General features: G+C 38.1%; 1 protein-coding gene across 1 annotated transcript in view; it reads right to left on the bottom strand.

The window, feature by feature from the left end:
- Positions 1–2,465: 2,465 nt before the first annotated feature.
- COL4A3 (collagen type IV alpha 3 chain) overlaps positions 2,466–15,367 on the bottom strand; it is a 65,309-nt gene continuing 52,407 nt past the window's right edge. Inside the window, 15 exon segments of the mRNA XM_035895211.1 lie at positions 2,466–2,609; positions 2,884–3,056; positions 4,378–4,492; positions 5,501–5,678; positions 6,348–6,560; positions 7,145–7,243; positions 8,280–8,399; positions 8,521–8,592; positions 9,909–9,981; positions 10,463–10,593; positions 10,892–11,077; positions 12,075–12,125; positions 13,119–13,217; positions 14,194–14,274; positions 14,548–14,674. Of these exon segments, the coding sequence (XP_035751104.1) occupies positions 2,525–2,609; positions 2,884–3,056; positions 4,378–4,492; positions 5,501–5,678; positions 6,348–6,560; positions 7,145–7,243; positions 8,280–8,399; positions 8,521–8,592; positions 9,909–9,981; positions 10,463–10,593; positions 10,892–11,077; positions 12,075–12,125; positions 13,119–13,217; positions 14,194–14,274; positions 14,548–14,674 (1,803 nt within the window). The 3' untranslated portion in view covers positions 2,466–2,524.

The following is a 15,367-nucleotide window of genomic DNA, read 5'->3' as shown; positions in this document are numbered from 1 at the left end:
AGCACTTTCCAGTTAAGGCTCTCAAAGCATTTACAGACGAGTTAACTAATCCTCACAACAATCATTAGCAGTAGAGAAGTAAAATGATCTGCATCTGCAGAGAGAAGTTATGATTGACTTTTTTTTCCAAGTTTTTCTTTGATTTTTCAGTGTCCAGCTTGTCTTATGCCAGGCTTGATGAACCTACGTATCCCTGCAGTTGTGTTTCATGCTTTTGAAGGAGAGAGTGAGTTTGAGCACTCAAAATCTAAAGCTATTTATGAAAATCTTTCTTTAGTAACTTGTTGAAGGCCACAAAATAAGTGAGCAGCAGAATCCAAAACTGGGAACAGGGCATAACTTCAGGTGTACACTATCCTATCAGACATAACTCTTTGAAACTTACCTTTGGATTTTAAAACCACAATCCATTCCCTTCTCCTCACACATTATCCTCTACTGACCATTTCAAGCAGACTTCAACCTCAAGTACTTACATTCTGCATTTTACTAGCAATTTTACATGAGGGTCTCCACAGTCATCAGTTGTATACAGTGTACAATGCCTTTGGGTAACTGTAATGAGCCTTAATGGAAAAAAAAAAACCAACAAAACCACAAATCAAAACCAACAACCTAACAAGCTACGGGTGTGGATTTTATCTTTGAGTAGTATTTAAAGCAAACTTCAGAGTTTATAGAAGAATCCAGTGTGGTTGTTTTAAGGAAAACACCCCCCATCCCCAAATCTGGTTCAAATGGAAGACCAAATACTAACTTGACATTAATACCTTCTTATCAGTAAGCATCTGCATAGAGATTCTTCATAAAAACCTGCAAATTCACAATTACACCTTGCAAACAGAAGTACGATGACTGTTCAAGCAAACACTAATTTTAAAATATCTGTTCAGTTCATGTAAATGGTATCTTCATGTTAGCTCCATCAGAAGATACTGTCTTGAAACACGTATGAAACTTTTTCTTAGTTAGGTTAACACTGAAAATTCAAACAGTCAGACAAACGCAATGCAAGTATTTTAACAGAAACAATATAAAATTTCACTGGCTTAAAAAAAGATTAAATGAGAAATTTTGGTTATTTCAATGAATTGCTAGACCCTACATTTAAAATTATGCATTTACAGAACTATTCAGATGAATTAGGCTTCTTCTAGAACTCTAAATACTGGAATTCTGATAGATTGTGCAAGTATTAAAAATATTAACATTTTAAATGTTAACATTACAATTTTAAATAGCCTTGCAAGTGCAATGTTATAAATATAAAAAAAACCCCTTAGAGCTACAATTTTATGTAAGTTATATGAGTAAATGAAAGTGCTTTTCAAGTATTTATGTTCATTTACAGTTGGAGTCTCTTGTATAAGTCAGTGCTCAGATGGTACAATTTAAATATCAGTCTTTTAAAAAATTTGGATGCATGCATTTAACTGGATGGAATAAACGGTTTCATTTGCAGAAATGTGTGCTAAATATTTAAATGCAGAATATAAATTGTGCTAAATATTTAAATATGGAATATAATAAAATGTGAATATTGTTTTGTTTTTTTTTTATCTATTCAAAATAAAATAGAAAGAGGTCACATCCAGATGGGTGTGTGATAGCCTGATAATGCCATGGGAGCCCTTGAGCCATACAGTAAATGCCAATTCCATCAAAATCCCAAATTAAGAGATGCTAAATAGTTGTTCTTCAGTAGAGACAAAAGCATGTGACCATAACAGAGGCCCAATACTGTCAAAGTTTGAAGAATTTAAAAGATCTCATGATGTGTGTCAAAAGCCATGGAATCTAATGAAAACTTTCCAAGACTTTCAATTAGTCAGCCCTTAGCTGTAGTCACTCTGGAGAACACAGCTACTGCGTGTTGCCACTGTACTGTCTGCCCAGTGCATGGTGTAGCTCCCTTTCTGGCTACTGAAGAGCTGCTATTATTGCAGTGATACAAAAAAGATTGTATTCCTGTTTGCCAGCCAGAGGAAGGGGGAGGTAAGTGGGGAGATACTTGTTTACTAGACAAGAAAACCAGAACAATCCAACCCTAAACGAATCATCATATATTTAAAAGTGCACTGAAAGTAAATCCTATTGAACCCTATCTCTGGTAAGTGCCAGAGTTTCATCTTAAATTATATCCACTTTGAACACTGAACATATGTAAGCTGATGTTAGAGCATTTAGTTTGTCTTGCAGTTTGAAAAGCACATGACACAAGGCAGCATTAATGTCTTTCATTCAAGATCTGGCGACGTCATAGTTTTATCATGAAGATGCAGCTTAGAAATTACATAGTTCAGCAGAAGCCCCTGCAGACTGCCATTACAAGCTTTCTCCAACAAAGTGCTTTGCCATTTGCCAAAGAGAAAAGTCAAATTGTTGACCTACACAGTGCTTGCACTGGCCATTTATAATTTTCTTTCCAGATGCAGTTGGACTTGAATAAATTATAGCTCTTCAGAGTCTGGCAAATCTTTGTAATAAAAGCAGAGTTTCATGTTCCATCAAGAGTGGCCACTGTTTAGACAGGTTTCTTCATGCAGACCTGACAACGGCTGATGATATTTTCTAGTTCTCCTGCTTTCAAAGTCTGTGGTAGAGGTTTCCTAAAAGAAAGGAAACAAACATTGACCTTTTTCTTTGAAAAGCAGAGAGAGATGATGAACCTTTGGATATGGAATTATTGACAACAATATTGAAATCCTTGGCTCACTTAAGGCATCTTTGTGCTACAGGATGACCCTAAACCTAGCAAAGGGGGATGTCTAAACTGAGGGGAATTACTAGGGGAGCCCCCACATGTTATGCAGGCAGTTATCGTCTCCTCAGGCATTTGCAGCGTGGATGTGATGCGTAGGGATGCAGGGAAATACAGTGTACCTGAACATTCTTCTTGGATTTAATGATGCCAACCAGAAGCTGTAGGAATTTGTGTAGTAGTTGCATGTCCCCCTGCCATGGCACTCTATGAATGGGATGGCTCGAAATTCTTCCAAACAAGATCCAGGAGACGCCAATGCTTGGCCAGAAGCTTCTGAGCCGGCACTTGTATACTGTAACCACCAATACATTTTTTTATGAGAACTTGTCCATCAGATTTTAGTAAACTGCAGGCAAAAAAAAAAAAAAATCTCCTTCTAAAACATACCATGTGTTCTGTGGTATATCTTGGACAAAACAAAATGAGCACAGATTAGTTCAATACAACTTGTAGCAAAGCACAGAAGCCTTACGAAAATTCAAGCACAGTTATGGCATTTCTTAAGTCCCTGAAAGGCCTTTTTCTGCTCCACACAAAGGCATGACACTGTAACCAATACAAGACTAATAAAGTAGCTGGCTTCTGCCCGGTTGAGGACTACAGTAACTGAATGACAAATAAGCCAAATCCCCTATTTTGTGTGTGTTCATATTTTTTTGTTGCATTGATTGCTTCTCCAACCACAAAAAGCAAAGAAGGCATTTTCCTTCTCTGATATTGGTAAATGATTGTAGAAATAGCTCTAAAATAATTTATGACAGTAGAAAATTGGCTAGGAGATACCACTTAAATTTGCTGATGTTGGAAACAAGCAAATGATTTTAACCAGATGCTGCAAAAGTGCTCTCATTCTTTTCCAAGATCACTATATTATTACTTAGGGCCAAATCCCAGGAGAGACAACAAATTTCACACTAGACCTAAAAGGACTTTATATCATCCAAAGAAAGAGGGGGTTTTAATTCTTTCTTTCACCCTCATTTAGTGGCATCCCTATCACATCCCACAGGCATGGATGACAAAGATGAAGTGCTACATCCCCTAGTATAGACACACCCTTATTCCCATAATTAGTTCTCATTTGAAAGCACATTATGAACTTTCTTCACTCATATCTCATTATAGCATCAAAATTGCTGAGGCAGTCTTTGTAGACAGTATAGTCCATTTGTTTTGATTTTAGCTTTCTGTGGAATTCAGCCCCAAGATCCAATTTATAAAAGAACTGCCTGGCATGGAAGTGGGCCAGTTATTTCTGTGTATTTGCGTTCAGGACCGGTTTAACCACTCCTCTCCCCAAAGCTGTTTCCTAGCTCTTAGCATGACACATGAAAACAAGAGCCTGCAGTTATTTTTGTCAGACTAAATCCTATGGTTCTCCTTTCATCTTTTCCCCTTTTCCTCCTGCCACCTATTTTTGAGGACAGATCAGAATAGTTGTTCCTATGCTTCTGGAATTGAATAACAGTTAATAGAATTACTGTCTACTTCTTGGGAAAGGAAAAAAAAAACAATTTAACAATTACTAATTAACAAATGAGCTGTGAGCAGTTGAAAACACCAATGAAGGTGAGAGGACATAGAATTAATAATTCAAGGCTTTACATCCTTACCATAACAAAAGAAAAACCCTTCCAGAGAGACATCCAGCCTTCTGGACATGCAGGCACTACCATTGTTTGGCTGTGAACTGCTATTACCATTGCAGCTCCTTCACAGACAACACACCTGTAAGAAGAAACACACGTGCATTCAATGCAGATACGAGGGAAAACACGAAAGCAGACAAAAAGTGTAGCTTCTAGCATAGTAGCTACCTAAATGGCAGGGCTTACTATAAATGTTACAACTCACACAGGTTTTCCATGTTTAATGAGGAGATAAGCAAATTGAAGGTAACCCAAATACCTTGCTTTGCAACTGCTTTGCTGTTTCTACTAGTAACACCAGACAAAAATTGGTATAAGATGGGAATTAGTCCCAGAATATTTAAGCTTCCTAATTTTGCCTTTACTGAAGCAACAAGCTCATTTTTACCTTCTTCATGTGCTCACTACTTTATGTTGTTAATGGTTTAGATCAAAGTTCTGCACCTTTACTTGCTAAAATTGGAAAAAGTAATCTTTATTTCCTAAATGAAGAAACTATGAAGCTGAGCTGCTAGATTGCAACAACTGGGTAGGGCAGGCTGGGAGACAGGAGCGCAAAGCTTGCCTTCCCATCTTTGGTCTTTCATGCTTTTAGAGCTTTTCCTCTTAAGATGCTCTTCATCCATCTCAGCTGTTCTAAGCAACTAGAAAGCGCCACATTTGCACAAGGGTGTTTCATAGCAGAGAACCTTCAGCCCCAGCTTACAAAGTTCTTCACCAACTACAGTAAATGTATCACACATAATTGAAAGCAGAACTTGATTTGCACTGTGTTCCAAATAATGAATCTGTCTTTATTTAATTGTAATCTGCCTCCAATATATACAATAGGTTTTTAAAAAAATATCATTACAATCAATAGGATTTGTACCATCTTCTCATGTCAGCCATGCAGATAAAGCCCTGTGGTGGGACCCTAACTTGAACATCTGACATATTCAGGTGAGTAATAAAAAAATCAGGTGGTTAAAAACAGTGCTTGTATCGGCTGAGATAGGCAGGTCTTTGCCTACAATTTGCTGTTCAAAACAATTTATGATGTCTTTGTGGTTTCAGGCCAGAAGAGCTAAAATTCTTATACTCTTACCTGCTTATATGGGGTTCTAGTGCCCTGCCAGAAATCGGTGCCATGTCTACTGGCATTATTGCTGCAGTTGACAGCCAGTATGAATAGTCATTGCGAGAAGCAAAACTACAAACATCATTGGTGTTACAGAATAGGAATGGCATGGTGGTAAATCTCTGCAAGCAGCTGCCAGCTGTTCCTAAAAGACAAAAGAGGAGAGGTTTGTGACAGATCAGAGTTTATATTTAGTGCAGCGAACAGAATAGACACGATGGCATCAAATCTGCTATAGTGAGGATTAAAACAGTTGGTAACTAGAAAGAGAGAACTGTCTGTACAGTGGAGTTATCCAAAAGCAAAATGCTTATGGTATATATAAAGATATGTGTATAAAAAATAAGGGCTAGAACCCAAATCTGTTAAAATAATAGTAACTTCTTGAAAGGTATCAGTCCTTGACATAGTGGCAGGGATTCAGCTGCTTAAACAAAAGCTTCTGGTGCCATTTTTGACACCATAAAGCATCCCACTTGGTCTCCAAAAAAGCAAGATTCTGTCTCAGATCCTGTGTTGTTACTGTCAGCCCTGTGCAGATACTGTGAACGTTTATATTAGACATCTATCTATAAAGTAACTGAATACCTTCTGAAAAATGCCTAGGGGTAGCAAAAAAGGAATAATGGAGTGCAGGAAAGAAAGGTGTCTTTCAAGCCAAGATTCTTGCATTGACTCAGAGCAGACCACTCTGGAGACTGATGGTTGAAACCAGGTGTTCATCTTGGACACTTACTGTGAATTGGGTTTCATGACAACTTAGCATTACTGGACTCTAAAGAAAACAATTTGAAAATTTTTACCGATACAGTACCAAGGTCTTGTCCGTGTGCTCGTTCATTTCCTTGTACAAAAAGCAGTGAATAGCCAACGTAGATCTGCGATGTCCCATGTGGGCATGAAGGAATCTTTGTTGATTGGCTATGCCGGGTAAAGATAAAACCTCTTCTGGTTGGACCAGGAATAATAGTACCTGGTGATCCAGGTAACCCCTGTAGACCTGGAAAGCCAATCAGCCCAGGATGTCCTGTGGAGGGGAAAGAAATGTGACTGCAAATGTTAAAATTTTGTTCAAATTTTTACTTCACTTAAATTAGTGGAACCACTTGAAAACTAACAAAAAATGTATCAATAAGAAGATACAACTTGAAAATTGGTAGTATTTGTTGCTAGATGTATTAACTCCTTCAGACCTCGCTCAGGTAGCTTTACATTGCATAGTTTCATGGAATAGTGACGTATGAAGAACCATGGCCATTTTTACCAAAAAAGTTGTTAAGTAAAAACATTTTATGATGACTAAATAAAAACATTTAGTTCTATTTTGATGTCCCAAAAAGACACACTCATACCTAGGGATTTCAAGTGAATAAATAAATGTGATTAATAATAGAGGAGCACAGTCAAGACATATTTTTGTAAATTATTATTTCAGTTGTTAACATGCATCTGTTAAAAGCTATGAATGTGCTTATATGTGCTTGTGGCCCTAAAGCTACTGTAAATGTTACAAAATCTCAGTACATGCAAGATGAAGGATTTACAGAAATCAGGAATACAGTTTATCTGTAAATTCAGTAGTAACAGTCAGAGATGTCTGCTTCCCTGTACCTCTTTGTCCTGGAAATCCCCTGTCTCCTTTTGGACCAGGCAACCCTGGTTTACCTGGATGACCAAAACGTCCTGGTAGACCTTTTACTCCTTTAGGTCCTAAATTGTAATCAAGCAAAAAACCAGAATCATATAGCAGTAGTTATTCTAGATTTTAATAACTGTTAATGAATAAAGCTAAAATCCCCATGTAAATGTAGCTGCATTACAATAAAAACATCAGCATTAATTTACTTTTTGACGTTTTGAGACTGTCTGTAGTGTTACTGTCACCATATTTCCTATCAGGAAGATTACAAGGAAATATTTAATGTATTGCAGAAAAATATTATTCTCATAAGAAATGTTTACAGAAACCAAAGCAAACAGCTTTTTCTTTTAGCCTTTATCACACAACAGAATTATTTCAGAAATATAGTAACAGGCCATAATCATCTTGGTTATGGTTTGTAATGCTACAAATAATGCAGCTCCTTTATAAAATAACTTTAAGGGAAGTGTAAAAGAACAATTCTTTAGTACCTGCTTTGTTATGCTGGAGGCAACTGTCATTCCTGAGTGGGGCATACCTTCTGGCAAGCCTACCCGCCCCGGGGTGGAAAGCTCTGGTATTGAGAAGGGTGGCCAACTACCCACTGCACATCCACCTCATCCTACCTGCTCCTTGCTTCCCCATTCCTCACAGCCATGGCAGGCTTCACTGCGGGTGCCAATGGAGAAGCAGCCTGCCTCTCCTTTCCCTTCCCACGCCCAGACTGTGAGACACACAATCACTTTGTAGCACAACTAGACTACTTCTATTATGTGTGGTAATTTCCCTCCCAAAATGACAAACATCCTGAGTATGGTTCTGGTTGTATGAAAATGGTGAATGTTTTGATCCAAGATTATTTTTTATTCCATTCTTTTGCTTAGGCTTATGTCGAGGGAGAAACTTGCTCACTCACTGAGTGTGAGGGTGGAGGGCAGGTGGAGTGGGACAGGTTGTTATAAATACAAGGTTGTTAACAAGGTACACAGAGCTATATTTAAATATGGAGAGCTATTTTTAAAGATGTGAATTTTCTATGCAGAAGCATGTTTTCCCATCAAAGCAGCACACATAAACGTGTACAGAGATAAAAACATAAACCACCTTGTAGTCCAGGAATCCCTTGAATTCCTGGATCACCTGGTGTTCCTGGGATTCCTGGCAATCCGGGAGGACCCTTGCTTCCTGGGATAGCGAATATTCTCCCAGGAACTCCAGGTGGACCTAGCAGCAAAAATACAATGAAGAGCTATTGCTTTATATTAAAAGCAAGCAAACAAACTACAAACCAAACCAAACCAATCAACCCAAGTCAGGTGGTATTAGAATGAGAAGGGTTGGTTACCATGTTGGCCCTTTGGTCCCCTTGGCCCTTCTGCACCTTGTGGTCCAGGGGGTCCTCGATTACCCTTTTCTCCTAAAAGACAAGATTGGAGTTACATCTGTCTGGTTTAAAATGTTAAAACAACTGTCAAAGTTTCAGAGGCTTATTTAAGAGTCCTGCATGATCCATGCAACCTTCCCAAAGAGAAACACAGCCTGTAGACTTATCTGAAATGCAGAAGCTGACTTCTACATCTCTGCTGTTACTGAATAATTTATAGGCAAAGATGTTCCCATGCCTATCTTCATATAAGGGCTGGTCCCATAAACCTAGCTTAAAATCTCAAATTTAGACTATGTGCTTTTTATCTTACGCATTTTTGTCACTGAGTTTGTAGGTCAAGTGCCGCTTTCAGGGATGCTGTGCAGTTCAACTCCCTTTAAACACTACTGTCAGTTATGCTGATGGCTGTTAGGAGGGTTGTACAGTTTTTCAAGTGTTTGAAATGTAGTAAGCAATTCTTTGCACTGCGCAAAATATGAAGTTACATCCATATCACTCTCCACAGCTCTGCTAGAAATTTAAAAAAAAAACAAACCACAAAAAAAGGTATTTTTATCATCAAGTCAGGAGATTTGACTGACTATGCCACAAAGTAAGAGCTTTTTGCTTAAGAAAGTATAATTACTGTCTGTGCAGTGACTTTCAAATTAGAATGAATTTAAAATACACAATAATTGGCATGGAACACAAACCAGTCGGTTAAACAGGTACTGACAATTTTGTGTCACTGTAAATCATGTAACTGAAAAATGAGAATACTGGAGTAATGCAGACCTGTATCAGATTTAAATCACCAGAAAAATGTCAAAATTAAAGGATTTTTAGCCAACTGACTTTCAGGAATATGGAATTAATGAAGCCAATACATTTAACAGTTTGTCTGCTGATAAACTGGTAAATTAGATTATAATTGGTACTATTCTTACAGCAAACAGAAGACCCAGTGCTCTGTCTTGTAATTATGATTAAATATTCGAGTTCTAGAGCTAAGAGGTTGCCAAAAATTCACCTCTTCTAGCAGTGGTTCGGCATTTCTAATTATTAGACTCAGACCCCAAGTCCTTACACATTATTCGTCACTAAGGACAAAGTTGTTTTGAATTTGCCTGGAATGGAGGCCATTGAAGTTTCAGCCCTTCCCCACTTTAACATCAGTTTGGATATACCCATAGCATCTAACTCAAAGAAAATGCTTTCATTTCTAGCTGTCCTACAACCTGCTCTTCATCGAAAAAACTCATGTCTCTAGGACCACACCTGGTACTGTTACACACATACTATTATAACGCAACATGTAAATGATTGTATTTGGCACACAGATGTGTATATAATAAATACATGAATACCTTTTACACCTGGGAATCCAAGAAATCCAGGGTCCCCTCTGGCACCAGGATAACCTGATCGACCTTCTATTCCCTGCAAATGAGGTAACACCAATAATAAACAGGAAGCACCATCTGCATGCTATGAAATACATTTTCTTTTTGTTCAGAATATTCAAAGCATTACATTCACAGAACATGCTATAACTAGAATTACCTGCTCCATTTGTAAGCATGTTAGAAATAGTCACATAATTGTTAATATTATCGTGTAATATAGAACAGCCAAGAAAATGACAGGCCAGAAATTCACAGTATTTCTTTTCAGTCCACTTAAGTCCATAAAAACTGCTTACCATATCCATTTTAATATCTGTCCTATATTACAAGTGTTTTTTTGGGAGGATGTGGATTTTTTTGGTTTAGTTTGTTGTGGTTTGTTTTTTCTGGGTGGGGGATTGGTTGGTTGGTGGTTGGTTTTGGTTTGGTTTTTTTATATTGTCCTGAGTGTCATTTTCATGGTAAGAGCAAAATTAAAAATAGAGTAAGAAACAAGCAATATTCCTTTCACTGACTTTTGGACCAGGAGGACCAATGTCACCAGCTGGGCCTGTTGGTCCTGGTATGCCATCTGCCCCTCTAACACCTTTGCTTCCTTTCATGCTGCGAGTGGGAAGACCAGGAGGCCCTGGAAAACCAGGAGCACCTGTACAGAAACATCAGAGTAAGGAAAGATTGCTGCCAACAGCATTTCACATACATTGCAAAATAATGCAATCGAGTGGACTGCAAAGCTTAGCGTTATTTTAATTTACATCATACTGCATAGACCAACATGGTGTTTGCAATGGTAACATTGCATTAACTAGTAAAGGAACTACCTGTTTAATTATGAAGCTTTCCTGGGGGAAGACCCCTTTCAACTTTGAATTCTGGACAGGCTGAATTCTGCTTTCAGTTATCAGCATATCATTTCAGATAAATAAGGAGTTGTAACAACACACCTGGTCTTCCATCTGCACCAGCAACACCTCTGTTCCCTTTTTGGCCTGTAATTGCCATGCCTGTTGAGCCTTGAAATCCAGGTAACCCCACTAAGCCAGGAGGTCCAACGGGTCCTTGATCACCCTGATGACCTTTCATACCTGGTGGCCCAGGAAAACCAGGCAGACCCATGTCCCCTTTGATTCCTGCGAAGTAGAAATATTACATATGCAGAGAGCTGTCAAGATGATAAGATGATGTGATTACACAGAATATGTGCGTTTATGATACCACAAAGGTGGAATTCAGCTTTTGTTTTTAGTATGGAGAAGTCCCCAAAGCCTCCTTGCCACATTAAAGCAAAGTAGTTGTAAGACAGGACTCACTGCAAGGCAGTGTACACACCTGTCTCTTTTTTTTTTTTTTTTTTTTTAAAAAAAAAAATCTCTACTTCAGAGATTGCTCATACAAAGGAATAAACTTGAGAGGGGGGTAGAAAGACCAGAGGAGGCAGAGCAGGGAATATTTCTTGATGCAGAAGAAATGCTTCTTTGAACATGAGAACTGGCAAATCCTCTTAAACTAAATTCCAGCTAAAAGCATCAATATGAGTACAATAAAATAAGAAACTACTCCAAAAGGGTATTGTTCTGAGGTTGATCTTAGAGTGACCTATATATGGAGGGTATGAAGACAGAATTTATTTTTTTTTTTAAAGTAAAGCAAATCGATGTATTTCTACCAGTACTAGAAATACAATGTAAAACCTAAAAAATAGAGTCCCCTCAGACAACTGTTCATCAGTATAAAAGGGGAGATGAACAAAATTAAAATGCAATCACTGTAGCTTTCTTACAGTATGCTTAGTATTCAGCAGCAGCACCTGTTTTCATTAGAACATACTCTGTTAATCAAATTATGAATCAAAATAAAATTTCAAAGGCTCTGGAATACGTGTATCACCTTCACAAACCCACAGAAGTTAGCTTCTTTTCTCTTTTACAGTAGTCTTTACAAGCAATAACTCTTGATATTTAATATATAGCACCAAATCATTGATCAAAAGCACAGAATTACTCTTGACTTCCTCTGACACTCTCAGTGCCATTTCAAGCATCCAAAGGCAGGAGGCAACTTAAAGATGAAGATGATGATTCTGGTATTTAGAAATTAAGTTTTTGTTTTCTGAAAAGACTAACTCACCTTTACGACCAGGAATACCTCGAAGGCCAGGGATTCCTCTCCCTGGTGCTCCTATAAAATATTAGGTTACGTTACACTCAAGTCCCAAATAATTGTTAGAAAACATCATAGTTGTCTAATATTTCATACATTTCTTCACAATTCACTGAATCAAAACGTAGACTTTAGTTATATGTAAAATATAATTTATTGGTTACTTCCATTTCTTCTATCCAGAAATACAAATTAAATTTCTACGTTTTTTCTTTATAGTAGGAACTCTTATTCATCAATCATGCTTGAGGTACATTCTACAATAATAAGCCTTGTCTTTTTCAGAGGGAAAAAAACCCAGAAGAAAAATCTGCATTTAAGTTAGTTACTAAGAAAAATAAAGGAAGAAATGTAAATACCTAAAAAAACCCCAAAACGTTAACAGTTATTACTTCAAACTTAATATGAAAAAAACTTGGTAAATACTATGAATGCCTTCTCAGTATCCTCTTTATATTGATATGCAAAGAAACATTTTTACTGTAAAATATGAAAACACTTTCTGTCAGAATTTAGCGGAGGACTAAACCTATCTGTGGACCCTGAGGACAGCAGGAGTGACATTTAAATGAAAGATTTACAATCAAAGGGCCAAGTCATGGAAACCTTCACTATTCATGTAAGTTAACACTGTGATTCCTTTTATCTTATTTCTACATAAGAGAGAAGACTCTTTTAAAAGTATTTGGGTTCTTTTCATCTGTTTGAGATTAAACACATAAGTACTGTTAACAGCAATACTTTGGCTCTTACAGACATAAACATTTTTAGGGGAAGTCATGACAAATCACATGTATAATAGAGCAGTGACATATGCACTTGGGTTGTTAACAGCATGTACAATTACATAGAAAAACCTGTGAATTTTGTAAAAGTGAAAAACCTTCTACTTACAAACTTATCTTTGTCTCCACAGAAGCTCCTTATTAATCCTCCCCCAAAAATTCTTGTCAGTTTAACAAGGGAAAAAAACAATTGTAAAATAGAATGGAAATATTTCACTGGTGTTACCTGGTTCTCCCTTTACTCCTGGGGGACCAGGCATACCATCCTGACCTTGATTACCTCGTTCACCAACAAGTCCATTTTTTCCAGGGTCTCCAATAGCACCTGCAAATTATAATGGGCCACAATATAATTTTCACTTCTATTATTTTGCATTTCAAAGGGAGAAGATATGAGTCCTCTTTATTAAAATTTAATTAGTTCAGCTACTTCACAGATACATGTAACTGTGTTGGCATATAAACATTTGCAAAGAGCAGCATGTAATTTTTATTGAGCTCACTGGACTTCAATGGATTTAACACCCCCACCATTTTCACAGGCTGCAACTTCCTGTCTTTCAAAGATATTTTAGGACCCTGCCTTTGATTTAACCCACACTGGTGGATTTCTCTCTCTGGCTTTATTACAAATTCAAGGTTTCTCTAAACAGGGAGCAGATTCTGATCTTTGCTAACTCTGCTGGTAAGTCAGTGCAAGTTCATTGAAATCTACAAAACCACAACATCATAATTTTGATGAGGATCTCTGAATATAAGAGCATTCAATACTCTTTTTGAAGACAATGACTGGCACTCACTTTATTAAAGTCTGCATTGCATACCTCTGTTGCTGCATATTTACACACTCCCCCTTAAGTTTATTTTGAATGGCTTGATCTTTTCTATTGCTTTAAAAAACAACTGCAACTCTGTCCCCTCTTTCCACTCTACTTCATTTTCTTCTCCACCTCATCTATTATTCTCTTTTAGGAGGTAGAACAAGCTTTCTTACAATGGTGCACATCTTGAGACCTCTGGATAATTTAAAAAAAAAAAAAAAAAAAAAGCCAAAAAGCTTTACAATAGTGAAACAAAATTAAGACCTCTTGCCTCAGCTGGACTGATAACATTGAAAACAGGCTGTTAAAAGACCTTAGCTGGAACCAGATAAGGTAAACAAAGCCTCTAACAAACGTAAATAGAGACTGCAACTGCATCAGTTAAATTCTAAATAGCTCAGAAGAACATCAACTTCCTCATTACAAAGAAAATAACAAACCAGGGGGGCAGTGGTTTGGGGGAGATGCTGTATACCATACCAGGAGGGCCTGTAATGCCCTGTTGTCCTGGGCGGCCCTGCCGTCCTTTAACACCATTATCTCCAGGAGGTCCAGGCTTCCCTGTAAGAAGAAAGAGAGTGGGAGAGAAGAGGAGGCGTTATCACTAGAACCAGACTCAGTCTGAGAATTTTGCTATCATTTCTGCTTTGAACAGCTGTGAAAGATCTCTAGGTAACATAAGCTAGCTTGGCTGCACTGACTACAAAGGAGCTGTTTAGGTTTACAGCAGTTGAATATAAATGTGCCACCCCACCAGCACTGTGAGTAGTTTACTGAGAAATTACCTTCTAGAAGCCCATCAACACCTCACTACCCCTCCAAAACAAAACACACCTGGGATTCCTGCACCTCCAGTTTCCCCTCTGATCCCATGTGGTCCTGGTACTCCTTTATGTCCTGGATGACCTCGGGATCCTTTTTCTCCTTTGCTGCCCAAAACTCCTGGGGGGCCTGGATCTCCCTGAGAAATAGCAGTTGCACACAAACAGGTAAAGAATCACATTACATTAAATACATTACATTCCATATTTGAACAACAGAAAAATCATACATAATGTTAAAGGTTAAGTAAGCGTAATCATGGTTCATTATGATTTTCAGACAAAAATCAAAGCAGACTAATATGAAGTCTTCTCACAGAATCACAGAATCGCAAGGCTTGGAAGGGACCTCGGGAGATCATCTAGTCCAACCCTTCTGCTAAAGCAGGTTCTCCTAGAGCATGTTGCACAGGACTTCATCCAGGCGGGCTTTGAATATCTCCAGAGAAGGAGACTCCACAACCCCCCTGGGCAGCCTGTTCCAGTGCTCTGTCACCCTCAAAGTAAAGAAGTTTTTCCTCATATACAACTGAAACCTCTTATGTTTCAGTTTGTACCCATTGCCCCTTGTCCTGTCACTGAGCACCACTGCAAAGAGTCTGGCTCCATCCTCATGACTTCCGCCCATAAGATATTTGTATGTGTTGATGAGGTCCCCTCTCAGTCTTCTCTTCTTCAGGCTGAACAGGCCCAACTCTCTCAGCCTTTCCTCATAGGGGAGATGCTCCAGTCCCTTTATCATCCTAGTTGCTCTCCTCTGGATTCTTTCTAGGAGTTCCTCATCTTTCTTGAACTGGACACAGTACTCCAGGTGGGGTCTCACTAGGGCAGAG

This window comes from Egretta garzetta, unplaced genomic scaffold (assembly GCF_000687185.1).
Source record: "Egretta garzetta isolate BGI_Z169 unplaced genomic scaffold, ASM68718v1 scaffold425, whole genome shotgun sequence".
Classification (NCBI taxonomy): Eukaryota; Metazoa; Chordata; class Aves; order Pelecaniformes; family Ardeidae; genus Egretta; species Egretta garzetta.
The sequence above is the reverse complement of the archived record's forward strand: the minus strand, read 5'-3'. Positions and strand labels throughout refer to the sequence as shown.